Source organism: Narcine bancroftii, chromosome 13 (genome assembly GCF_036971445.1).
Source record: "Narcine bancroftii isolate sNarBan1 chromosome 13, sNarBan1.hap1, whole genome shotgun sequence".
In the NCBI taxonomy this organism is placed as follows: Eukaryota; Metazoa; Chordata; class Chondrichthyes; order Torpediniformes; family Narcinidae; genus Narcine; species Narcine bancroftii.
Window position 1 is genome coordinate 59,011,148 of NC_091481.1, and position 27,904 is coordinate 59,039,051.

The 27,904-nt window shown below is 43.8% G+C and overlaps 1 protein-coding gene across 1 annotated transcript in view; it reads left to right on the forward strand.

Annotated features, from left to right (window-relative positions):
- LOC138748749 (voltage-gated potassium channel KCNC1-like) overlaps positions 1-27,904 on the forward strand; it is a 117,882-nt gene that overhangs the window by 62,905 nt on the left and 27,073 nt on the right. Inside the window, exons 3-4 of the mRNA XM_069909440.1 lie at positions 10,458-11,391; positions 26,082-26,276. Coding sequence (XP_069765541.1) covers positions 10,458-11,391; positions 26,082-26,276 — 1,129 coding nt within the window. The remainder of the gene's footprint in view (positions 1-10,457; positions 11,392-26,081; positions 26,277-27,904) is intronic.

The following is a 27,904-nucleotide window of genomic DNA, read 5'->3' on the forward strand; positions in this document are numbered from 1 at the left end:
GCAGTGGGTTAAATGTGCACCTGTGTTGATAATCGGTAAGGAGGAGATGTTTCAAATTTGTTCTGACTGTGACCTTCCGATGAGGAAGTCAAGGATCCAATTCCAGAGAAAAGGGGGGGGGGGGTGGTGGGCAGAGGCCCAAAGTTTGGTGCTTCTTGACCAGCACTGAGGGGATGATGGTGTTGAAGGCTGAGCTATAGTCTATGAAGAGCAGCTGTATATATGAGTCACTGTTTTTGAGGAGATCCAGAGATGAGTGGAGAATCAGTGACATTGTGTCCACTGTGGAGTGTTTGTGATGGTTGGTGAATTGTGGTGGGTCTAGACCTTTGCTGGGATACATGAGTTAATTCTGGTCATGACCAACCTCTCAAAGCATTTCATACTACTGGGTACCAGGATGATTGATGCCCTTTTGAAGCAGTTGGGAGCCTCTGACTGCAGCAATAAGAGATTGAAAATGTCCGTAAATACTCCAAGTAGTTGGTTAGCACAGGTTTTCAATACCCTGATATCAGGGCCTGATGCCTTGCGAGGGTGCACCTTCTTGAATGGTATTCTGATTCAGCCTTAGAGACAGATATCACAGGGTCCTCAGACTTTGCAGGGATTCTCGCCAGTGACCCAGGTTCAAATCTGGTGGGGTTTGTTCATTCTCCCCGTGACCTGAGTGGGTTTCGTCCAGGAGCTCCCAAATTCGAAAGACTTAAGGGGTTCAGTAGGTTAATTACTCACATGGATGTAATTGGACAGCGTGTGGTTTTTGATGGGAAGGGCCTGTTACCATTCTGTGTCTTTAAATTAAAATCAAATTATATCTAAATCAAACTTAAAGCACACATGGGGACACACACCCAGACATGGGAAAATCATGCAAGCTCCACACAGTCTGCACCGGAGGTCAGGATTACATCAGAGTCACTGGAACAGTGAGTCTCGATTACTTGTGTCGCTGTATCAACCCTCAAACTCATCGACATACTTCTAGATGGAACAGCATCCCTCTTCTTAATTAGCTCCTTCATGAGAGATGGACGTCAGTGTCCAGAACCTACTGCCCATCGTCAGTTGTCTCCTGAACCTACATACCCACTTCAGGTGGTAGTTGACAGACAGCCATTCTTGATCTGGACATACACATAACCTGGGCAGATCATCTAATTAAATGGCACACCAGCCCCAGGAAATGGGAAGGAAGGTGTTAGGGAGCCTGATATGATTTTACAGGAGTTACAGAATTATTGCTGTTGAAAAAAGTTATTTTATTCCAGATTTATTGAATTTCCTCAAATTTTTAAAAAAAATTTTTTATTTTTCACACCATAAATCACATTAGCCATGATACACACTTTTTCTTTTTCACACATATACAGTGACTTTTTCTCCCCCCCCCCCTCCTCCCAAGCCACCCCCCCACCACCCCCCCTCCCATCCATTTTAGGTATACAATCTAGGTTACATTAAACCAGTCAGACAATGTTGTCATTCAACAAAAATACACCAGAAATTCTACTGAGTCCATTCTTTTCTTTCCTTCTCCTTCCATCAACATAGGTAATGATTGTCCCCGGTAGGTTTTCGCTATTGTATTTAATGTAAGGCTCCCATATTTGTTCGAATATTTCAATATTATTTCTTAAACTATATGTAATTTTTTCTAATGGAATACATTTATTCATTTCTATATACCATTGTTGTATTTTCAGATTATCTTCCAATTTCCAGGTTGACATAATACATTTTTTTGCTACGGCTAGAGCTATCTTAACAAATCTTTTTTGTGCATCCTCCAAATCAATTCCAAATTCTTTGTTTTTTATGTTACTTAGGAGAAAGATCTCTGGATTCTTTGGTATATTGTTTTCTGTTATTTTATTGAATATCTGATTGAGATCTTCCCAAAATTTTTCTACTTTCTCACATGTCCAGATTGCATGAATTGTTGTTCCCATTTCTTTTTTACATCGAAAACATCTATCAGATACTGTTGGGTCCCATTTATTTAACTTTTGAGGTGTAATGTATAGTTTGTGTAACCAGTTATATTGTATCATACGTAGCCTCGTATTTATTGAATTTCTCATCGTTCCAGAACATAATTTCTCCCATGTTTCCTTTTTTATCTTTATATTTAAATCTTGTTCCCATTTTTGTTTAGTTTTACCATTTGTTTCCTCATTCTCCTTTTCTTGCAGTTTAATATACATATTTGTTATAAATCTTTTGATTAACATTGTATCTGTAATCACATATTCAAGGTTACTTCCCTCTGGCAAACTCAAACTGCTTCCTAATTTATCCTTCAAGTATGATCTCAATTGGTAATATGCCAGCGCTGTATCTCCAGTTATATTGTACTTATCTCTCATTTGTTCAAAGGATAAGAATCTACTTTCTGAAAAACAATTTTCTATTCTTTTAATCCCTTTTTTTTCCCATTCTCTAAAGGAAAGGTTATCTATTGTAAAAGGGAGTAACTTATTTTGCGTTAATATTAGTTTTGGTAATTGATAATTTGTTTTATTTCTTTCTACATGAATCTTCTTCCAAATATTGAGGAGATGATGTAATACTGGAGAAGTTCTATGTTGTACCAATTTTTCATCCCATTTATGTAATATGCGTTCAGGTATCTTTTCCCCTATTTTATCTAATTCTAATCTCGTCCAGTCTGGTTTTTCCCTTGTTTGATAAAAATCTGATAGGTATCTTAATTGTGCGGCTCTATAATAATTTTTGAAGTTTGGCAATTGTAAGCCTCCTTGTTTATACTATTCTGTTAATTTATCTAGTGCTATCCTCGGTTTCCCCCCTCTCCATAAAAATTTCCTTATTATTTTCTTTAACTCTTTGAAGAATTTTTCTGTCAGTTGTATTGGCAATGCCTGAAATAATTATAATATCCTTGGAAAAATGTTCATTTTAATACAGTTTATCCTTCCTATTAGTGTTAGTGGTAAATCTTTCCAATGCTCTAAATCGTCCTGTAATTTTTTCATTAGTGGATAATAATTGAGTTTATATAATTGGCCGAGATTTTTGTTTATTTGTACACCTAGGTATCTTATTGCCTGCATTTGCCATCTAAATGGTGATTCCTTCTTAAATTTTGAGAAATCCGCATTATTCATAGGCATTGCTTCACTTTTATTTACGTTTATCTTGTAACCCGACATTTCTCCATATTCCTTCAATTTCTTATATAATTCTTTTATTGATAGTTCTGGTTCTGTTAAGTATACTATAACATCATCCGCAAATAGACTGATTTTATATTCCTTGTTTTCTATTTTTATTCCTTTTATATTATTATCTTATCAATTCTGCTAGTGGTTCTATAGCTAACGCAAACAATAAAGGTGATAGTGGGCATCCCTGCCGCGTTGACCTGCTTAAGTTAAATTGCTTTGATACATGTCCATTTACTGTCACTTTCGCTAACGGTCCCTTATATAATGCTTTAGTCCAATTAATATACTTCTCCGGTAAACTAAATTTTTGCAATACTTTGAACAAATAATTCCATTCTACTCTGTCGAAGGCCTTCTCTGCGTCTAAAACAACTGCTACTGCAGGTGCTTTATTTCCTTCTACTGCATGAATTAAGTTAATAAATTTACAAATATTGTCTGTTGTGTGTCTTTTTTTGATAAATCCAGTTTGGTCTAAATTTACCATTTTCGGTACCTGCTCTGCTAATCTGTTTGCTAATAGTTTAGCTATTATCTTATAATCTGTGTTTAGTAAAGATATTGGTCTATATGACGCTGGTGAGAGTGGATCTTTCCCTTGTTTTAGTATTACTGTAATTATTGCTGTTTTACATGACTCTGGTAAGCTTTGTGTTTCATCAGTCTGGTTGATTACATCCAGGAGGGGCGGAATTAATAAGTCTTTAAATGTTTTGTAGAATTCTATTGGAAATCCATCCTCTCCTGGTGTCTTATTATTTGGTAATTTTTTTATTATCTCTTGTATTTCTACTGTTCCAAATGGTTCTGTTAATTTATTTTGTTCCTCTATTTGTAGTTTTGGTAGTTCAATTTTAGTCAAAAATTCATCTATTTTCTCTTCTTTCCCTTGGTTTTCAGTTCGGTATAATTGTTCATAGAATTCTCTAAAGTTTTCCTTAATTTCTTTTGGATTATATGTAATTTGTTTGTCTTTTTTCCTTGATGCCAATACCATTTTCTTAGCTTGTTCTGTCTTAAGCTGCCATGCTAGGATTTTGTGCGTTTTTTCACCCAGTTCGTAATATTTCTGTTTTGTCTTCATTATATTCTTCTCTACCTTATATGTTTGTAATGTTTCATGTTTTATTTTTTTATCCGCCAATTCTCTTCTTTTAGTTGTATCTTCCTTCATTGCTAATTCTTTTTCTATATTTACTATTTCCCTTTCCAACTGCTCTGTTTCCTGATTATAGTCCTTCTTCATCTTGGTTACATAACTTATTATTTGCCCTCTAATGAATGCTTTCATTGCATCCCATAGTATAAACTTATCTTTCACTGATTCCGTATTTATTTCAAAATACATTTTAATTTGTCTTTCAATGAATTCTCTAAAATCCTGCCTTTTAAGTAGCATGGAGTTTAATTTCCATCTATACATTCTTGGAGGGATGTCCTCTAACTCTATTGTCAATATCAAGGGTGAATGGTCCGATAATATTCTAGCTTTATATTCTGTTTTTCTTACTCTATCTTGCATACTAGCTGATAACAAAAATAGGTATATTCTTGAGTATGTTTTATGTCTAGCCGAGTAATATGAATATTCCTTTTCTTTTGGGTTTTGTTTCCTCCATATATCCAAAAGTTGCATTTCTTGCATTGATTTAATTATAAATTTGGTTACTTTGTTCTTTCTGTTAATTTTTTTCCCAGTTTTATCCATATTTGAATCCAAATTCAGGTTGAAATCCCCTCCTATTAGTATGTTCCCTTGCGTATTAGCTACCTTCAAAAAGATATCTTGCATAAACTTTTGATCTTCTTCGTTAGGTGAATATACATTAAGTAGATTCGAAAACTCCGAATATATCTGACATTTTATCATTACATATCTCCCTGCTGGATCTATTATTTCCTCTTCTATTTTAAATGGCACATTTTTACTAATTAATATAGCCACTCCTCTTGCTTTTGAATTATACGATGCTGCTGTTACATGTCCTACCCAATCTCTCTTTAATTTCTTGTGCTCCAATTCAGTTAAGTGTGTTTCTTGCACAAATACTATATCAATTTTTTCTTTTTTCAGTAAATTTAGCAGTTTCTTCCTTTTAATTTGGTTATGTATTCCATTAATATTTAAAGTCATATAGTTCAACGTAGCCATTTTATACATTGTTTATCTTCCCTTTCCGTTTTTCCATCATTACCTTTCCTCCTTTTCCATTTCTGTTTTCTTATTTTAAACCCTTTATAAGACAACATTCTTAAAACATCAAACATTTTCCTTATTCTCCTATTTATAACTTCTTTAGCCCCAATCTCCCCTTCCCCTCCTGAGTTGTCCTTTATCCCTTGTCGGACAACCACATCACCCCTCTCCATTTGGGTTTGCGAATTCACTCGCAAGCGTCAACTGATTTTGCAGTGACTGCTATTCCCCCCAACCCAGCCCCCCCCCAGAAAAGATTTCACTTTTCATATGTAACAAAGGTCACTCTTTTAATTCCCTCCTTATTCTCTCTATTCCATTACCTTCCCTTATTAATTCTTGTCTATACTATCTATATTTTCCTCTAAGTACAGATACATTCACGTATGCACATTATACCTATACACTCTTATACCTCTTTACCCACATACATATCAATCGTGATCATTTTTACTCTCATTACACGTCTTCATCCCTCAGTCTATTTTGTAATTGTTCTGCAAATTTTCGTGCTTCTTCTGGATCCGAGAATAGTCTGTTTTGTTGTCCTGGAATAAATATTTTCAATACCGCTGGATGCTTTAGTATAAATTTATACCCTTTCTTCCATAAAATCGCCTTTGCTGCATTGAACTCCTTTCTCTTCTTTAGGAGTTCAAAACTTATATCTGGATAAATGAAGATTTTTTGCCCTTTGTACTCCAGTGGCTTGTTGCCCTCTCTTACTTTTTCCATTGTCTTCTCCAGTACCTTTTCTCTTGTAGTATATCTTAGGAATTTTACTACAATAGATCTTGGTTTTTGTTGTGGTTGTGGTTTAGAGGCCAATGCTCTTTGTGCCCTTTCTATTTCCATTTCTTGCTGTAGTTCTGGACATCCTAGGATCCTAGGGATCCAATCTTTTATAAACTCCCTCATATTCTTGCCTTCTTCATCTTCCTTAAGGCCCATTATCTTTATGTTATTTCTTCTGTTATAATTTTCCATTATATCTATTTTCTGAGCTAACAGTTCTTGTGTCTCTATAGCTTTTTTATTAGATTCCTCTAATTTCTTTTTTAAGTCCTCTACCTCCATTTCTGCTGCTACTGCCCGCTCTTTCATCTTGTCCATTTTCTTTCCCATTTCTGTTAAGGTCATATCTATTTTATTCATTTTCTCTTCTGTGTTGTTTCTTCTTCTTCTTAATCATTAAATTCCTGTGTTTGCCATTCTTTAAATGACTGCATGTATCCTTTAATAAGAGAAAGTACAACCTTTATCTTGCCTTTCCCTTCTTCTTCTATTTCTCTGTACTCTTCCTCTTCTTCTTCCTCTGGGTTGGCCATCTGTTGTTTCTTTGTTGCCCTTTTCTTCTCTTCTTTCTTGTTTCCATTGTCTTCTGTGTTCTCTTCTTACTGCAGGTGTTCTGCAGCTGTCGTTGCCGGCTGTGGAGATCGACTCCCCAGCTGGTCCCCCCTCCCGTCGGTGTGTTTTTTTTCATGCGCGGTTGCGCACTTTTACTCGGCTCAGCGAGCCATTTTTGTAGTTCAATTTGTACCGACCTGAGGGAGCGGGTTTCTCTCTCCACCGCGGGCCTCTTCGAACAGGTAAGGCCTTTTCCTTCTTCCTCCGTTGTCTTCTCTTCCTCTCTTCTTACCGTTGATTGCGATTTTTCTTTTTTTGTCGCCATCTTCTTTCCACCTTTATACTCACTTTTCTTTAACTTTTATTTCTGTGCCTTTGTGTTTTCCTTTGTTTTTTCCGACTTTTCTGGAGAGGGCTGGAGTTCACCGTCCGGCCACTACTCCATCACGTGATTCCCCCCGAATTTCCTCAAATTAAGGTGGGATTTGAACTTGTGGCTTTGAATCATTGGTTCTGGACAACAATTTTTTTCAAAAGTTTGCTTCCTGAAAAAAAAATTGGGAATTTTGACAGACAACTTCAAACTAAATACAAAAATAATTTAAGATTTGCTGTATCACGTTGGATGTTGGAGAAACATTAAGTGACCTTTTATTGAATATAGCAAGTTAAATCGCATAACGTACATCTGAGCCGAGCTCTCAGGTTGACTGCACATGTCACACAACAAATGCGAGGAGCCCAGGGTTTGAATCGGTCACCAATTTTACAACCGAAGTAGAACTTATCGGCTTTCTTAATAAGTAATCATGATGCGTCTTTGAGCCTTAATGTAATAAAACGATGGGACATTTCTGCTGAACTGAATCTTCCTGAAGGTGCTATTTGTTAAGTAAACTCTCTATGCTACTGCCTGACGAATGTGTGCATCAATATGTGTTCAATCTGTATCAATGTAATGCACAGCATCTGTATATGTGAGCTACTCTTACAACCAGTCTGCATCTATCCTGACAAAGCATGCCCAGGCCTAAGACAACATTTGCCTGCACTGAGCGCATGCCCAGGCATGCTTGGATTCACGGAAATCACCTTAAAAATTTCCTATCATGTACAATTTTTTAGGTACAACCTATTTTAGTGACTTCCTGTCATATTTTAAATCTACTTCAAGCGTGCAAAATCATGAAGTGGAGAATGTGATTGAAAATTTGTTTTCTGCATTCGTAATTGGACGTCTTCCCTGCTGATCATGGTGCCGTCAGTGACGAACACAGTGAAAGGTTTATCCAGGACAGGGCAACTGGAATCCATCAATGCTGGCCAACTATTGTTGGACACTAACATGAGAGGCATCAGATGCTGAGTACAAATGAAGATCAGTGGCAAAACCTTTGAGCTAATGCAATGTGTCAGCTTCATAATTAAACATGCTGAATTCAATAAAAGTTAATTTAATGTTTCTCCAACTTCCTATGAGATACAGCAAATCTGAAATTATCTTTGTGTCCACCTTGAAGCTGTCTATTATAATCCCCCATTTCTTTTCAAGAAGCAAATCTTTTAACAAAAATTATTGACAATGAATTATTGGTAGCCTGGCTGTAAATTGCCGGTAGCATTATAACCTGGATAGCAGAAACCCTTTCCTTGGTTGTGAGGTAGTGACAACCTGCTTTGTGAGTTTGATTATGTAATTGTTTGCTTGCCTCAGGGTCTGTATAACAAGTGGCCAACGAGAAAACTGTGACATGACACTGGAAAGAGTTGTACTACATAATTTTATTTTTAAAACAGGGCAAATAAAATCAAAGGGGCATTTAATAAGTGTTTAACATGGTGGGGGGTGGGGCGGTAAGACAGCAAGGATGGAGAAACAATTTCACAGGCAGGAGTTTGGAAATTGAGTGGTTGGAATCAGGATTATTCGAGATCGTTAACTTCACGTGATGATTTTGATTGGGTGTGTGTTAGAAGGAGGTACAGGTGCCGCAAAACCCGCATCACCAAGTACAGGAACAGCCGCTACCCCTCCACCATCAGACTCCTCAATGACAAACTCAATCAGGGATTCATGCCCTTTAGATTTTTAAAATTCTCTCTCCACTGCACAATTTGTTGACATTCTTTATCTGTTTACATTTTTTTACTTGTTTACAAGTGCACGGTGTGTACAGTGTTTTTTTTTTGCACTGCCAATAAGTGGTAATTCTGCATCATCCACAGGAAAAATGAATCTCGGGGTTGTATGTGATGTCATGTATGCATTCTGACAATAAATCTAAATATAAAGCATTTCAGCACAGTTCAGGCCCTTCAGCCCACCATGTTGTGCTGACCTCTGGAACTATTTCATTTCTCCCTGCCTCACACCCACAGCTCTCTATTTTTCTTACATCCATGTGCCTAAGTGACTTTGAATGTCCCTCTTGTACTAGCCGCCACCATGAACCCCCCCCCCCCCACCCCCCAGCAATGCATACCAGGCACTCACCACTCCCTGTGTAAAGAACTGTGCCTCTGACATTCACCCCAAAACCTTTCTCTCCTCACCTTAAACCGGTGTCCTGTGGTAATTTCTGTTGTCACCCCAGGAAGGAGGTGCTGGCTGTCCACCTGATCTAAGCCCCTCATAATCTTGTATACTTCCATCAAGTCACCTCTTCCGAGAGAAATGCCCCAATGCTCGATCGATCATGTTCTCCCATGTTTTTCCCTGAAAGGAGGGTGAAAGCAGTTTCAAGACTCACTTACCAAAGGGAATGAATACAAGATAAAGAGGGTGGTGATGGAATGATCCATTTTGGTGCTGTGCATCTCGGTAGGATTAGAAGTTGTTGTCAACTAGTCATGTTATACCGTATACACGTGTGTAATAGTCAAATTTTGTGGCCAACATTTTGGGTAAAATTTATAGGGTTGACAATTACTTTTGACCATGGTAAGTACCTGCCATCATTTGAGGTGTTGGGAGTTCCGATCGGTAGACAGCCAGGTCCGGGTGGAAAGTCCGCATTTGGGGCATCGGGAACTCGGATGGGCCTCGGAGAGTGTCCACGATCGGGGCATCAAGAGTTGTGATGAACGGGCAGGTGGCTGGGACCGGCTGGTAAGTTCACGTTCTGGGTGCCAGGAGCTTAGATAGATGGGCGCCGAGGCGAGAGAGACCGTGGTCGGGGGGGAGCTCGACTGAGCGGGTGGCCTTGGTCTAGGCAAGAGTTCACGGTTGGGGGCAATGGGAGCTTCAGTGGGTGGGCAGACTGGGCCCAGGCACGAGTCCGAGGTCGGGGCGCCAGGAGTTCGGTTGGCTGGGGCTTAGGCCAGAGTCGGCAGATGAGCTCCGGTGGGCAGGAGGCCGGGGCCTAAAATTCGGGGGGGGTGGTGTCAACTTTGTTATGCAATATATGGAAAATACTAGATTTTGGAGCCAAAAATAGGGGGTCGACCGATACATGGTATCGACTATTATTCGCGAATGTACAGTTTTGTACATTGGTTTGGAAATTTGATTGACTACGAAAAACATAGTTGCTACTTTATTGTGAATTTTGCATGTGTTGTTGGGGACTACTTCCTTCCCCTATACCTGAGCAGGTTTCATCAGGGTAACAAATGGATGTACTCCAGATAAAGGTGAGCCATTAAGCTCTCACCCAGTGATTACCATTGGTGCTCTTTGTTCAAATTTTAACGCTTCTCCCTCTTCTATTTCCTTCTTTCAGTATGTGGCATTTGCATCTCTGTTCTTCATCTTGCTGTCCATCACCACCTTTTGCCTTGAGACCCACGAAGCATTCAACCACATGGTGAACAGGACGGAGACGATCATCACGGGCAATAGCACCAGCGTGGTGGAGGATGTGGAGATCGAGACGGAGGCGTTCCTCACCTACGTGGAGGGCATGTGCGTCATCTGGTTCACCTTTGAGTTCCTAATGCGCATCATGTTCTGCCCCGACAAGAAGGAGTTCGTCAAGAACTCCCTCAACATCATTGACTTTGTGGCCATCCTGCCCTTTTACCTGGAGGTGGGTCTGAGCGGGCTGTCCTCCAAGGCAGCCAAGGACGTTTTGGGCTTCCTGCGTGTAGTGCGTTTTGTCCGGATCCTCCGTATCTTCAAGCTCACCCGTCACTTCATTGGGCTTCGCGTCCTGGGCCATACCCTACGGGCCAGCACCAACGAGTTCCTCCTGTTAATCATCTTCCTGGCCCTTGGAGTGCTGATATTTGCCACCATGATTTACTACGCGGAAAGGATAGGAGCAGACCCCAAAGATATAACGGGCAACAAGCACACCAGCTTTAAGAACATTCCCATTGGCTTCTGGTGGGCAGTAGTCACCATGACAACCCTGGGCTACGGGGACATGTACCCAGAGACATGGTCTGGGATGCTGGTGGGAGCTCTCTGCGCTTTGGCCGGCGTGCTGACCATCGCAATGCCTGTCCCCGTCATTGTCAATAACTTTGGCATGTACTATTCGCTGGCCATGGCCAAGCAAAAATTACCAAAAAAGAAGAACAAGCACATTCCTCGGGCGCCCCAACCGGGCTCTCCCAACTATTGCAAGCCTGACATCAAGTCTCCGCAGAGGAGTGCCCAAGGTGACCCCTGCCCTCTTGCCCAAGAGGAGATCATCGAGATAAACCGAGCAGGTAAGGTTTGCTCTTGCTTGCATGGAGATGCTAGTTCCCAGCTTCCTCATTGGAATGTTATGGAGAGACAATAGGAATTTTATGGAGCAGGGGCAATTCTGTGTCCCGCTCCCCTACTCATATGTCTGTCCATGGCCTTGTGTGCCATCCCACCAAGACCACCCATAAATTGGAGGAGCAACGCCTGATTTTCCATCTGGGCGCTTCCCCACTCCCCATTCTCCCTCCCCTCCACATCCTTCTTTCTTTCCTCCCGCTCTCCGCCCCCTTCATTCACAGAGCCATTTCCTCCCCCCCTCCCCTGTTTGCTGCTGTGCCCTCCCTCCCTTATCCATCCATTACCTCCTGCCTGTGGGACCCATGCTCCTCCCTCCCCCCCCCCCCACCATTTTGATTGAGCGCCCACCTATATTTTGCTTGATGAAGGCCTCAGGCCCAAAATGTTGGTGATGTATCTTTATCTTTGCTACATAAAGTACTTGGTTTGACCTGCTGAGTTTCTCCGGCCTAGTGTTTTCACTTTTTAACTGAATGTGGGAATGTTGTGGAGAGACAGTATTGAACACAGCAAGTAAAAAGCATGAAAAATTGACTAAAACGAGTGAAACACTTTGTACAGACGCTGTGATTGCAGTGAAAACACACCAAAATGCTGGAGGAACTCAGCCATTGGAAGTAAAGGCCGATGTTTCGGGCCTGAGCCCTTTGTTACGAGCCCAGAGGACCCCAAAACCCAGCAGCAATAGATATTTACCAAACAAAAGTTGGTTTTATTTATCTTTAAACATGAAAACAGAATCACACTTTAACTTATCACTATTGACTGAACTAACCTAACTTAACCCCTTTCTAATTCTGAGCACATGTGTGTGTGCAAGTTCAGAAAAGTTATTTGATTCACAGTCCTGTCTCACTTCTCATTCCTCCAAGTTCATTGGTTGCAGGCAATTCTTATTCTGTGCACAGAATTTAACATTTATGAATTTCACCAGCTTTTGGTGCTTGAAAGGTAAATGGTTACTGCTCAGGAAGGTTCTTGTCAGTTTTCAGAGAGAGATTTATTGTTCCAGGACATTCACAACAGCACGGAAACAGGCCATTTCGGCCCAAGAGCCCGAACCAATTGTATCCAATTAACCTACACCCCCAGTACATTTCGAAAACTGGAGCGCCCCCCACCCCCGCCGGGAAAAACACACGCAGACAAGGGGAGAACGTACAAACTCCTTATGGACAGCGCGGGATTTGAACCCCGGTCCCAATCGCTTGCACTGTAATGATGTTGCATTAACCGCGAGGCCAACCATAACACACAAGCCTTTGGTGAAAAAAGTAGCAAATATTCAGCCAGCGTAGCACCTTGGTTGGGTTTTGCTCACAGCAGCTGTTTAAATAAAGTTGTGTTTGAATAAAATGGCCACGCCCAGGATGACTCTCTTAAAGTGTCTCCTTATCCCTGTTGAGTAAGAGTCGCCCCATTCAGAGGCTTTATCTGTAAACTTGGTCTTTCGGGTGCCTCATTGGCGGGGGAGGGGGGGTGAGGGGGAGGAACCTGCAGATGCAGCGACAGTTAAATATTTTTAAAGAATGTGACTGAAAATAAAGTAAAATGCTTTTAAGGTTTATATATTCATGCAGGTGAAGTTTGATCAGTGTAAGTATAGCTTTTAAACTGTTTACTCCTTATGTAAGTTTATTAGTTAGGCATTGTAAGCGTGAGTCTGAAGCAAAGGGAAATGCACTTAAACCTGCATCTTACAATTCCCGTAGGTGCCAGATCACTGTAAATTGATACAATCTGCCTTTAGGGATATGGTGAAAGTGGATGGAGAAAATTGTGAGATAATGGAGCAGATTCACAGCAGAGACTTATGAATGAGAAATCTCATTTGGCAAGCCTACATGAGTTTTTGTTTTGTTCCAATTATTAGGTAGATTAGTGGGAACATGACTCAAATCTATTTGCATTTTTATAAAATATTTGCTCTTGTGTAATGCAAAGTATTTTTACACAATAAAGTGGGTGATGTATGAGGATAGGTTCACGGCTGGTTAACGATTAGAAAACGCAACCTAGGAATAAACAGGCCATACCAAGATGGCAGGTGAAACGTGGTGAGCAGAATAATCCAATAGTGCGCAGCCCGGCTGGCGTTGCACAACGCCTTTATGGTGACCAGGACCGGGGCTTGAATCCCACGCTGGTCTGTAAGGAGTTTGCATGTTCTCCCCATGTTCACATGGGTTATCCCTGGCCGCTCCGGTTTCCTCCCGCTGTTCAAAATGTGTAGGTTAATGGGGTGCAAATTGGGCGACACGGACTCGTGGGCCGAAATGGCCTGCGCTGTCTGTCTAAATTAAAGAAAAACCTTGCTGTCCATATTGATACCTTCAGTGAGGGGGCTGAGCATAATGTATTCACGTTTTCTGATGATACAAAGCGAGTGGGCAGGGGAACAGCTGGGAAGAGGCAAGGAGGCAGCAGAGATATATCGGCGATGAGTAAATGTGAGTGGGTAAACTCAGGGCAGCCGGAGTATAATGTGCGGAAGGGTGTGACACCCACAGCAGAAAAGCTGGAGAAGCCGAAGAGTTTAAAATTACAAGAGGCACTTGTAATTTAGAGGCCCTAACCCTAACCCTAACCCATTGGTATTTCAAGCTATGTAGATGTATAGAATCTCAACAAGTAACATTAAGCCACTGCGTAGTTTCGACCTGCTGATTTCTCCAGCATTGTGCATTTTTTCTCTGAAAATCGCGCTTGGGGCGTGGGCTGACGCCGCCGTCAGCCCCATCCCCTTTGCAGCCACTTTCAGCGGCGATCCTTTTGCGCAGGAGGTGGACTTCGCTCCACCTCTGACACTGCTGTCCTTGGCAGAGGGAACCTGGATCGCGTTGGACCAGTCAATCCACGACCTTTTATGCAGGTAAGTGGAGCAGGTGAAAAAGGAGAGGAAACCTGCCTTTACAAATCACTAATTTCCATAATAAAACAGAAAAGGAGATTACATGAAATTTCCTTTAGTCTACCGTCAGGCAGGCAAAGATTCGCTATTGGCAAGGATTGTCCAGTGGGCCTGACAGCCAGAGAAAGAGAAGCTAAAAAAGGACTCCCCCAAGGTCACTGAGAGTCCATGGATTCGCCTCCAGCGTTCCCACAGCCTCTTTAGCTGCACAGCCTTCAGTCCGAACCATCGATAACCCAAGCTCCAGATGCAAACCTCCGACTTGATCAGGAGGCCTCCAGCACCCTCCTGCACCCCAGTCCCAATAACCTGGCACCTCCAGCAGTCCGCAGCCCGGTGCGAGTCCTTTGACAGCAGTCACCAGCTGTCCACATCCCGCATAGATACCTTGCCTTGAGTCACCAACAGCTGCCATTGGAGAAGAAATCAATTTTATTTGCGAGAAGCTTGAAGGGTGAGGGTAAAGAAATATTGATGGATATGGATGTGACCACACTGGGATTGCAATCATTAAAAGTTGATGGCAATCATAATAATGTGTTTATGTCATAAACATAAATACAGTAAAACCCCTGGTATTTGGCACCTATGGGGATTGGTAGGTGCCGGATGTGCATTTTCCGGATGCTTGAGACTGATCTTTACATTGCCTAGCTAATGCATCTGGAGGCAGTTCAATGGCAATTGCAGAGTTTAAGGTCACCAGTGAAGGAGAGAATAAATATCAGAATATCAAGCAACTGAAAATGGAGGGAGAGTTTTGATGAAGGGATTAGAAAGAAAGTAATGTGGGAGACTATGGAAAGATTTGAAATCAAGGACAAGAATTTTAAAATTGATTCAGTAATTACTGGGGAACAATTATAGTCACAAGTGTGATTGGGTCTATGTATGAGTTGGAACAATTAGAATAGCAAGTATTGCAACGCCATTACATTGCCAGTAACCCAGGTTCGAATCTGCCACTATCTGTCAGGAGTTTGTACGCTCTCCCCATATCTGGGTGGGTTTGGTCTGGCTTCTGGTCCCACCCTTCAAAACTGTGTCTGCGACTGCCTGCGCCCGTCTGCATTCCTACCTGCTGACTGCAGGGGGTGACCTACTGTACCTGCAGGGAGGTAACCTGGCTCCACCTACACCCTGCCAATCACCGACCCCAGACAAAGGCTCACGCCAGCCCGTGTGTAGTCAGTAGAGCGCACAGAGCCAGAGGGGACACTGAACCTTGTCTTAAGCTAATTAAAGCCCGTAGTACAGCCTTCGCATTTGAGCTTGTTTGTTCACACTGCATCACAAAAATGTACAAGGTTGATTGGCTATGTTTGAGCTCGTGACTGGACGTTGTGTCTCTAAATTTAAAAAAATTTAAATTAAGACAGCAAGATAGAGAAAGAGGAAGAGACTTGGGGGTGGGGGTGAGGGTAATTAACAGAAACTGCAGAAGTCGATGTTAATGCCATGTGGTTGGAGAGTGCCTAGATGGAATATTGGCCGCTGTTCCTCCAATTTGTGGGTGGCCTCAGTTTGACAGTGCATGAGGCCATGGACAGACATGTCGGTGTGGGAATGGAGTGTGAAATTAAAATGGTTGGCTAAGACCGACTGGGCGAAGAACAGGTCTTTAATGTACAGGATCGGCCAGTTACTATATTGAAGAGTGCTACCAGATCGGCTGGTCAACTAACACCGATAGGGTACAGATTACTTGTACGTTCCCCCGTGACCTGCGTGGGTTTTCTCTGGTTTCCTCCCACTTCCAGAAAACAAATGGGGTTGGTAGGCCAATTGGCTGGCACAGGTTGCATGGGCCGGAAGGACATTCAATTGTGCTGTATCGTTATTTAAAAAAAGGTTGGCGCAATGGAATTTGGCATTGCCTCAAGTTAAGGGTGAATGGAGTGGAATTAGTCAGGAGGATTGAATATTTAAGTCCAAAGTGCACAGATGAACTCTGCAGTAGGGGAACTGAGGCCAGGCATAGTCACGGGGATGAAAAAAGATAATTGTGGTCATGTGAGACGTGAGCCTGAAATCGAATTGAGTTGCTTTGTTGCCACGTGCCCTGAGATATAGTAAAAAGTGTGCAAATCCATTCAAGAATTGTACATCGTACAACACAGAAATAAAACCGAAATGTAGGGCATAGTTTTCTTTGGACATAGGGTATCAGGCCCTTTTGGCCCACTAGCCTGTGTTGCCCAAATACCCCAATTAACCTACAAACACACCCTCCCCACCGTATCTTATTAAGGGTGGAAGGAAACCAGAGCTCCAGGGGGAAACTCGTGCAAATATGCAAACTCTTTACAGGCAGATTCGAAGCTCGGTCGCTGGTGCTGTAACAGCTATGCTCCAATTATTATGCAGTAAATCCCCTGTTATCTGGGATTCAAGCAAACCGCAAAATAATTGAGGAAAATAAATAGGTAAAAAATATGCGTTTAAAATTGGTGCGCCTCACCGTCAATTCGCCAATCACCCGACACGCAATCTCAAGCAACTAGAAAATTCACATCCAGCATCCACCAATCCCTGTAGGTCCTGGATACCAAGGGTTTTACTGCAGCCATATTGTAGTGTTGAAGTAATGCAGGCAAGAGAGAAAAGTACAAAAAACACAACGCAGTATAACAATTGCAGTACGGAACCAGGCCATCTCGGCCCCTCTAGTCTGCACCGATTTATGTGAAACTCCACTAGTCCCATCTACTTGTTCCCGCCCATAACCTTCCAATCCCCTCACATCCATGCACTCATCCAACCTGCTCTTAAATGACCACATTGACCCTGCTGCAACCACCTCTTCCGGACGGTCTTTCCACTCAGCCACCACTCTCTGAGTGAAGAAACTTCCCCTTATGTTACTTCTAAAGTTCTGCCCCCTAACCTTTACCTTATGACCCCTCATTCCAATCTTACCTACCCTCAAGGGGAAGAGCCTATTTACATCCACTCTATCTATCCCCTCATAATTTTAAATACCTCTATCAAATCCCCCCTCAACTTTCTACACTCCAATGAATAAAGACCCAGTCTACTCAATCTTTCTCCGTATTCTTCATCCTGCAATCCAGGCAACATTTTAGTAAATCTTCTCTGCACCCTCTTCCTATAATTTGGTGACTAGACTGCACACAATATTCCAAACTTGGCCGCACCGGAAATAACAGGGCAAAGGTGTCAACTTCTCCCAGCGAGAGAAAATCCAGTACGTTGTTAAGATTGCGAGCTGTCTGCTTCATGACCGGAAGAGGCTGCAGCTGAAAGTACTTGCATTGGTCTTCTCCATACAAGACCATAGCACCATAAGACATTAAGGGCAGAAATAGGCTATTCAGCCCATCGTGTCTTCCCCTCCATTTCATCATGATCCACTCTCCCACTCAGCCCCACTGCCTGGCCTTCTCCCCTTAACCTTTGATACCCTGGCTAACCAAGAACCCTGCCTTAAATGTGCCCGACAACCTGGCCTCCACCACTGCCTGTGGCAACAAATTCCACAGGTTTATCACCCTCTGGCAGAAGAAATTCCGATGCATCTCTGTTTTAAGTGGCTTTTCAATCCTGAAGTTGTGCCCTCCTGTCCGTGACTCTCCCACCGTGGGAAACAACCTTTCTATATCTCCTCTGCCCACGCCTTTCAACATTCAAAATGTTTCAATGAGATACCTCCTCGTTCTCCTAAATTCCAATGAGTACAGACCAAGAGCCATGAAATGTTTCTCACATGTTTCTTTCATTCCCAAAATTATTAGATTAGATTCAACTTTATTGTCATCACGCTAAGTACAGATACAAAGTCAATGGAATACGATTAGCCTCTATCAAGTAGAACAAAGAACAGTGCTATTTACAAGTAACTGAGAATAAAAGCCAGCACTCCAGCAAACTAACAAGTATAAAAGTACTGACAGTCCAATATTGGGCGCAATGAACTCAGCGCTGTGTTCATTATCCTAGTGAACATCATCTGAACCCTCTCTAATGTCAGCGCATCCTTTCTTAAATAGGAGCCCAAAATTGCTCACAAGTGGGTTTGCATGGCGAGAGGCCGGAGAGGAGTGGCGCCATGCAGTATAGCTCAAGCATCTATTTTCACTAATCCCACAATTCTCCCTGCATTCCCATCGCCCTCCTCTGGATTCTACAGCTCACCACTTGTGTTGATTTACCCACCACCGGCTGGTGATGCATTCTAGCTGTTGTCCTTCAACAGTCAGCCACCAGAGGCTGTGCTGAGCTCCTCCTGGCTGCCTCTATCTAGACGTTTTTTTTGTGCTTTTACTCATTGGGTGTTCCTTCCAAAGGGGGGATCTTACTGCAGGAGGACTGGTTTATCAGCTGAGTGAGAAAGAGAGGGTGTAATACAGTGGTTCTCAACCTTTTTCTTTCCACTCACATCCCACTTTAAGTAATCCCTATGCCATCGGTGCTCTGTGATTAGTAAGGGGTTGCTTAAAGTGGGATGTGAGTGGGAAGGGAAGGTTTGAAAACCACTGTTTTAATCGTTCCTAATTGACTCGTTATGTGCATGGTTTCATAACTCCAAAGGAAATTGGCCAATGACAACTTTTATCAAGCAAAATATTTCAGGGACTAGAGCAGTGATTCTCAACCTTTCCTTCCCATGGACATACCACCTTAAGCAATCCCTTACTAATCACAGAGCACTGATGGCATAGGGATTACTTGTGCGTGGAAAGAAAATAGGTTGAGAACCATTGAGTGTAAAACCATGTCCAATTTAGATTAATTATCAGAGTACATACATGACATCACATGAGATGTTTTTTCTCCGGGCGAGGCAGAATTACCACTTATTGATGGTGCAAAAAAAAAACCCCTGCACTAATTGTACATATGTAAGCAAATAAAGAAATGTAAACAAACTGTGTGATACAAAGAGAAAAAAAATCAATAAAGTACAAAAATAAGAGCCCTTCAATAACTTCCGGATTGAGTTTGCTGTTGAGGAGTCTGATGGTGGAGAGGTAGCAGCTGTTCCTGAACCTGGTGGTGCAAGTCTTGTGGCACCGTTCCCTGTAGATGTTCTCGATGGTCGGGAGGGTTTTGCCTGTGATGTTCTAGATTGTGTCCACTAGCCTTTTGTAGGTTTTTATGCTCAGGGGTACTGGTGTCCACATACTGGACCGTGATGCAGCCGGTCAGCACACTTTCCGCCACACATTTGTTGAGATTTTCCAGGGTTTCTGATGTCATACCAAACCTCTGCAAACACCTGAGGAACTAGGAATGCTGACGTGCTTTCTTCACGATGCCATTGGTGTTTTGGGTCCAGGAAAGATCTTCCGAGAGAGTGACTCCCAAGAACATAAATTTGCTCACCCTCTCCACCTCTGATCCCCTAATGATCACTGGATCGTACACGTCTGCTTTTCCCTTCCTGAAGTCCACATTTAGCCCCTTGGTGTTGGGTTTGGTGAGACATCAAAGTGCGGCACAGATGGCGTAGCGGTTAACGCAACGTATTTCTAATGCCAGCAATCAGGACCGGACCTGGGTTAAAATCCTATGCTGTCTGTAAGGAGTTTTTACCTTCTCCCCATGTCCATGTGGGTTTTCCCCAGAGGCTCCAGTTTCCTCCCACCCTTCAAAACGTACTGGGGGGTGTAGGTTAATGGGGTGTAAATTGGGCGTCACGGACTCATGGGTTGAAATGACCTGTTACCGTGCTGTATGTCTAAATTTTTTTTTTAATTAAGTAGCCGCAAAGTCACAGGATTGTCATAAAAATTATTCTGGATTGGTATCCTTCATGGAAAGAGACTGCTATCCTTATTCAATCTGCTTATATCTGCCTGGCATGGTTCTGGAGCACTGGAAAATTGTGAAGGTCACTCTGCTATTTATAAAGGGAGGGAGGCAGCAGAAAGAAAATGATAGACCTAATATCGGCAGTTGGGAGGCTCGTCAAGGATGAGTTTACAGAGTATCTGGAGGTGCATGACAAGCTAGGCCAAAGTCAACATGGTTTCCTTAACAGAAAATCTTGCCTGACAAGCCTACTGCAATTTTCTGAGGAAACCACAAACAGGCAGGACACAGTGGATGGTGCACATTTGGACCGTCAAGAGGCCGCACATGAGGCTGCTTCACGAAGTGAGAGCTCGTGGAATAAAAGGCTAGGGCATTGGCTGGATGGCAGGAAAAAGAGAGTGGGAATCAAGGGATCCTATTCTGGTTGGCTACCGGTTACTACGCGGAGGCATCAGTGCTGAGGCCACCTCTCTTTACATTGCTTGTTAATGATTTGGATTGCGGAATAAAAAAGGCTTTGTGGCTGGGGCAGATGATGCAAAGCTGGGTGGAGAGGTGAGGTAGTGAGGAGGGAACCGAGGGGCTGTGGAAGGACTTAGATAGATGAGGAGCAAAGAAATGGCAAATGAAGGACATTGTTGGAAAAGTGAATGGTCGCGCACTTGGGTGGAAGGAGTAAAAGGGCAGGATGGGGAGAAATTTCAAAATTCGCAGGTGCAAAGGGACCAGGGAGTCCTCATGCAGGATACCTAAAAGTTGACCTCCTGGTTGAGGAGAAGATGGCGAATGCAATGTTGTCATTCCTATCCAGAGGAATAGCAGGGATGTGATATTGAGGCTTTATTAGACACTGATGAGTTACAGTTAAGAAAGGATGCCCTGGCATTGGAGAGGGTTCAGAGAAGATTTACAAGAATGATGCGTGGAATAAGATTAGCATATGAGGAACATTTGATAGCTCTGTAACTGCAATTCCTTGGGATTCAGAATGATGGTGGGGGTGGGTGGGGGGGAGTGAAAAACCAAATAGCAGCAGCATGTCAAATGTTGAAAGGCCTGAACAGAGTAGATCCAGCCAAGTTGTTTCCCATGGTAGGAGAGACAAGGACAAAAGGGCACAACTACTTCAGGATTGAAGGGTGACCATTTTCAACAGAGGTGTAGAGGTATTTTTCTTTAGCCAGAGTGTGGTGAACCTCTGGAATTTGCTGCCACGGGCGGCTGTGGAGGCCAGGTCATTAGAGATTGATAGCTATCTGAATAGTCAGGGTATTAAAAGTTGTTGGGAGAAGACAGGGGAGCGTGGCTGAGAGGAAGAGTGGATGAACTCCGGATCAAATGGCGGAACAGACTCAATGGGCTGAGCGGCCTACTTCTGCTCCTACATTTGATGGTCTTTTAACCACTTGCCCAGTTCAGGGGCATTTAAGGATAGACAATAAATGCTGGCATTGCCAGAAACACCCATAGTATTGTGACCATCACCTTGTCCGTAGGCCAGAGAGGAGGAGAAGGTTTTTGCTGGTTTAATTAGCTCATTTTTGTGCCATATCCCAATGCTGGTTCATCACATGTCCAAGTGGTTTGGTATAATTGTACAATTTAATGGATGGTTGGATGCCAGGCAGATTGAACACTTATTGGCCGGACCCTGTTTTGATATAGCAGAGTTGGTGCATTGTTCCTTGTTGAGGAGTTTGTGCAGGAAAGCCATGGCGTTATGGAAAGGGGAAGTGGCTGCAAGGAGCTATCTTAAGTTTAAGTTTAGTATCCTCTGACTGTACATATAAAACGAGAGGAAGCAGCATCTCTCTGTACCATGGTACACACACATACACACACAATACACATATGTACATTAAAACCCAGTGTTGGTGCCAAGGGGGGCATCCGGGGGCATTTCCTCCCAAACAAGGCATTGTGACCACCCTCCCCCTCCCCCCCGCTAGGGTGGCCAGATGTCTGGTTTTAGGCCGGATAGTCGGCTTTTGAGTAATCTGTCAACCAACCGGTGCCATCTTGAGCCGGACATTAATTTGCCCTCCATTTGGGGGTGTAGGGGCAGAAAGGGGGAACTTCCCATGTTAAATGCGGCATCCTGGGATCTGTAGGCTGTGCTCAGCCATGTTTCTTCTTGCATTCATGCGCTAGTGCCGGCTGGCGCGTGTGCAATGGGTCGGAGCACCGGGGCCACCGGCGTCACTCCCATCAGAGGAAGGACCCCAGGACACCACATTTAACATGGTAAGTGCCCCCTTTTGGCCCCCCCGAGTGAGTTTTTGAGCCTCAGGTTGTGCCCCTCACCCCCCACCCCATTCATGGTTACCCTAATCCCCACCCCCCCCCCTGCTGAGACTTATTCTGGCGCCGACCCTGGTAAAACCCCTGTTATCCGGAATTCAAGCAACTGGCAGGAAAATCACAGAAAATACATTGGTAAAAATTGGCACACCCCACCGTTAGTTCGCCAATTTGCCACACAAAATCTCAAACAACTGGAAAATTCACTATCTGGCATCTATTTGGATACAAGGGGTTTTAGTGTACATAAAAATATAATTTAAAATAAATATATATGAACATTTTTGGGATGATTTACTTTGGCAGCATGGTTGACGTAGCGGTTAGTGCAACGCCTTTACAGTGCCAGCAATTGGGACCAGGGTTCGAATCCCGCACTGCTTGTATGGCGTTTATACATCCTCCCCGTGTCTGCGTGGGTTTTCCCCGGGGGCACCGGTTTCCTCCCACAGTTTGAAACGTACTGGGGGTTGCATGTAGATCAATGGGGTGTAAATTGGGTAGCACTGTCTCGTGGGCCAAAATGGCCTGTTACCGTGCCGGGACACTGTCCATCAATCTGACAGCGAAGCTATTTCCCAGCCTGATTTTTTGATGTTCCGGCTCCTCCTTCCTGATGGTAGTGGGACCAAGATAACTGTGCGCTGGATGGAAAGGGTCCTTACTTCCCTTGAGGATAATGAGTATGGGGAGTTGCAGGAATCCATTTGTTTCATGGGCACCATTTAGTAGCTGCTTTTCTGACCACAGATTTATTGAAGTCACTGCCAATTTACTGTGGAACTTGAAATCATGCCTTAGGTATATCAACCCAGCCCTCTAGAATTGCTGCATCCTGCAGAGATTTACAGTGTATCAAGGAGACGTGTACAGCCACTGGCCTTTTATATTTAAAGGGAGGATGTGTGTGGGACACAGAATGAAGTGTCTCCAGTGAGCACTAATCTTACTCAGAGCCTGGGAGGACTGGATGGATGATGTATTAGCCAGTAGGCGGTGTATTATTAAGAAAAACATTGCAAAACATGCCCAAGCCTTGGCTCGTAATGAGATTCATTCTAATTTTTCTATTCCCATTTATTAGCGAGTCCTTCCTTAGGAAGGGAAACCAGTCAGTGCGGGAATGTGCAAAACAGGGCAGGCAATTTGTCCACAGCAGGATGCCAAGGTATGATAACAGCCGGGTTCTCCGTTTCAGTTGGGTTAATTGTGGAATTAACGAGGGACAACTCAATGGAAGAACAATGGGATGTTTCTCATCCATTGAAATGGCGGACAGGGCCTCAGTTTAATAACAAGGCAGCCCCTCTTAATACAACATTCCATAATTGGAACCATCCGCCGAGATTTAAGAAATTTTTTAAATATAGACAAAGCAAGGCTCGATCTTGAGTTTTAAGAATAGATCGGATAGATACATGGATGGAAGAGAGGTCTGTGTAGGGCACTACCAGTAACCACAGAGACAAGCTGAGGGAACGATAGGCTTTAATACATAGAAGAACCTTGCTAGCTCGGATCCCAGGATAGGAAAGGCAGCAAGGGAAAGGTGGCTCAAGCTTTATGGCCCAGGACCATGGGGAAGCAGTCATAGGGTATGAGTCATCCATGGGCGGGCCAGCTCCATATATACAACCGACAATGATAACTAAATACAATGGAGGGTTATAGAGTTGGAGCAGGTCAGTGGAATAGTAGCCAGCACAGACTAGAAGGGCTGAATGGCCTGCTTTCTGTGCTGTACATGCTATGGTTCTACATGCAGCATGGTGACAGCCCCTTCTGCCCCACCACCCCCCCCACCAGCCCGTGCTGCCCAATTACACTCAGCTCCAGGTAAATTTTGAAAGGTGGGAGGTAAATGGGACCCCCCCCCCCAGGGAAACACATGCAGATAAGAGGAGCACGCACAAACTCCTTACCGACGGTGCTGGATCCAAACCCCCTCCCCCCCGGTCACTAGTGCCCTAACAGCGTTGCACTAACCACCTCGCTACCGCGCTGCCCGTGTGCAGAATTCGGAAGCAAGAGTGCCAACCAGAGAGCCATTTATAACAGTTAGGAGTCATAATTCAGACAACATGGAATAGGCCCTTCAGCCCAACTTGTTTACGCTGACCATGTTGTCATTCTGGGCTAGTTCCATTTGCCTCCATTTGGTCCAAATCCTTCCAAACCTTTCCTATCCACATTTTGAACATCAATATGGTACCCATTTCTCGATGGCAGCTGGTTCTAGATGGAGACCACCCTCTGAGTGAAAATGTTGCCCCTGAGGTACCTCTTATCTGCCCTCTCACCATAAACCTATGCCCTCTTGTTTGAGAATGGTCTTGCCCTGGGAAATGGTGTGTGAGCCTTCACTTTAACCAACACACCCTCGTGATTTTCAAAAACCTCGATAAAAATTGACTTGCGCCGTTGAGAACCTGATGGATTTGGCCTCCCATCTTTCGGGATTTGTGATCCTTGGACAGTCAAGATCCTAGAGATACACAGAAAATGCTGGAGGAACTCAGTAGGCCAGGCAGGATTTGTGCAAGGCGATGGATAGCCATCATCTCGGACCGTGACATTTTCCAGCAATTTACTGCATCTGTAGTCTCTCCTGCTTTAATGTTGGGTTAATTTTGGAGGAATCTGGACTGAGTTGAACCAGTAACACTGGACAATGAAGATTTTGCTTCCTGAACACTTTTGGGTGTATTTTATGGAATTTGGGCTGCCGATCATGAAAGTCACGTTCCTGATCACGTTCCAGTTTTTAGATATAACCTATTTTGTGATTTCCTGTGATATTTTAAGTCTGCTAGTGTATTTCCCACAAAGCCAGCTGTTTTGGTCAGCACCAAGCATGCACTCGGTGCAGATGTTATGCAAATCTTGTCTCAGGCCTGGACATGCTTAGTCAGGATAGATGCAGACAGGCTATAAAAGCAGCTCACGTGTACAGATGCTGTGCATTACATTTGATATAGGTTGAATGCATGTTGATGCTCATGTCCGTCAGGCAATAGCACAGTAGCCGCTTTCAGGCGCTTGGACGCAGATAATGCGCCGGCAGACGCGACTGGGGGAGTGCAGCAGCTGGGACGTTCAGGTGGCCGCGGAGAAGATGTCTTTCTGTCATCTGAATGTGCCGGCTGAAGGAGAGCCATGTCCAAACGAACGCTGGCTCCTGTGGACTGCGGCCGTAGTCCCACTGGCGCTTTCAGTATACAATGGGGGAGTTCTCTGAGCTGGAGGGTGAGGTAAGTGCTCCTCCTGGCCGGGTTCTCCACTTTCAGGTGGCCACCCGACAGCCGCATTGGGGTAGAATAGGCGGATTTACAGTCGGGAATTCTGGCCACCTGAAAGTAGTTAGTGAGAGCATTTATTGTCTTCAGGAAGATTCAATACAATTCTATGATGCAACAATATGATTCATTCTGTTACATTTGTGGCAAGAATGCATGCAATGCTAAATTCAATAAAAGTTCATTTAATGTTTCTCCAACTTCCCACGTGATACCGCAAATCTGAAGTTATCTTTGTGTTCAACTTGAATTTTTTTAAAGAAAGCAGACCTTTTGGGAAAAAAAATTGTTGTTCAGTATAACCAGTTTGTTTCTGTGTTTCTCTCTCTTTCTCTCTCTCTGTAAGATCCCAAGCAGAATGGGAATGCTGCTAATGCTGCTTTGGCCAATGAGGATTGCCCTACTATTGACCAGCCACTGTCACCAGAGGAGAACCAGCCAATCACACCTGGAGCAAGGGAGAGGTACACCCGGGACAGAGCATGCTTCCTGCTGACCACTGGAGACTTTGAACACTCTCCCGACAGAAGTATCCGCAAAGGTACCACATGACGTCCCTCAAGCCCAATCGGAAGAGGGATACAAGCAGGTCCATAGTCTGAGTACAGATTGGTGGGAGGGCAGTGGACGGGCGCTATGCGATGGTGTTCTCTGGTTGGCCTCTGTAGGGTCCTTGAGGTGATTTACAAGGTGCGAGAAGTGGGGTGGGGGGGCGGGGGGGGTGAAGTTCCTCACTCAGATTTGACATTTTTCCATGGGTAACTCCAAGTAGTTTACAGACACAGCATTAATAATCTGTGACACACCAGGTCAAATCCCAACAGCATGAATTGGTTTCCATCAGAAAATGTCTTAAGACCGTAAAACTGTAAGCTGAAGTAGGCCACCTGGCCCATCAAATCTGCCCCGCCATTCCATCGTGGGCTGATCCATTCTCCCACTCTGCCCCATCCCCATCCTTTGGCTATTCCGATAGTTAGCAATCTCTGCCTTAAGTACACCCAACGTCCCAGCCTCCACAGCCATCCATGGCAGCAAATCCCAGAGGTTCACCACTCTCTGGCGACATAAAAAAAATTCCTTTGCATCTCTATTTTAAACGGATGCTTTAATCCTGACATTGTGCCCTCTTGTCCTAGACTCCCCTACCATGGTAAAACAACTTTGCCACATCTACTCTGTCCAGTCCTTTCAACATTCGAAATGTCTCTATGAAGTCTCCCCTCATTCTTTTGAACTCCACAAGTCCCATCCAAGAGCCATCAAGCATTCCTCATTTGCTAATCCCTTCATTCCGGGAATTTGGCCGCAGGGAATTGAATTGACCAGACACACCCAACCATTTCCAATTTCATCTGAGTGCCTTTCCCCAGATCTACGCCCAAATTCCCATGCTGTTCAGTGCCCCTTTGAGCTCATGGGGCTGGGGACTGGGGAATGGTCTATGTGAACCGGGATAAACAATGAGGAGAAATGGGAGTGTGAGGGATCTTCGTGGACCACAGTGTTATCATTGCCACCTAACAGTGCTGCTCCACCCTCTCCTCGTTTCCACGGATTCAGCATGGCCAGGCAACGCTGCTCTTTATGAAAAGGAAGGATCCTGCTCCCATTACCCCACTTTTCCATGAGGAGACAACACAATCTGGATGCAGTCCCTTGGGAACTGCCTGGGCTGCAATGAACCCAGGCAGATAACACCAGCATGCTGTTAACCCTAGGTTAAGTCCACCCATGCTCAGCTTTGTCCTGTGACGCAGTTGGACACGTAAATAACATACAGTTTTATACGTGTCTGCAACAAGAATTCAAATTTGATGGCTTGTGAACTGGCTTGAAAATCACAAGAATATTCTGCAGGTACATTTATACCCAATCATTCTAAATGTACAATAGGTATTGAGGAGGTCAGGGGGCATTCTCTGCTCTCTGCACAGACTCCTCCCTGCATGTTCATTACCTTTTACTTCAACTCTCTCTCTCTCTCTCTCTCTCTCTCTCACACACACACACCCACCCACACACCCACATACCCCCAACACACACACACACACACACACACACACACACACACACACACACACACACACACTCACCAACACACCGACTCACATACACCCACACACCCACACACATACACCCCCACACACCCACACCCACATACCTCCC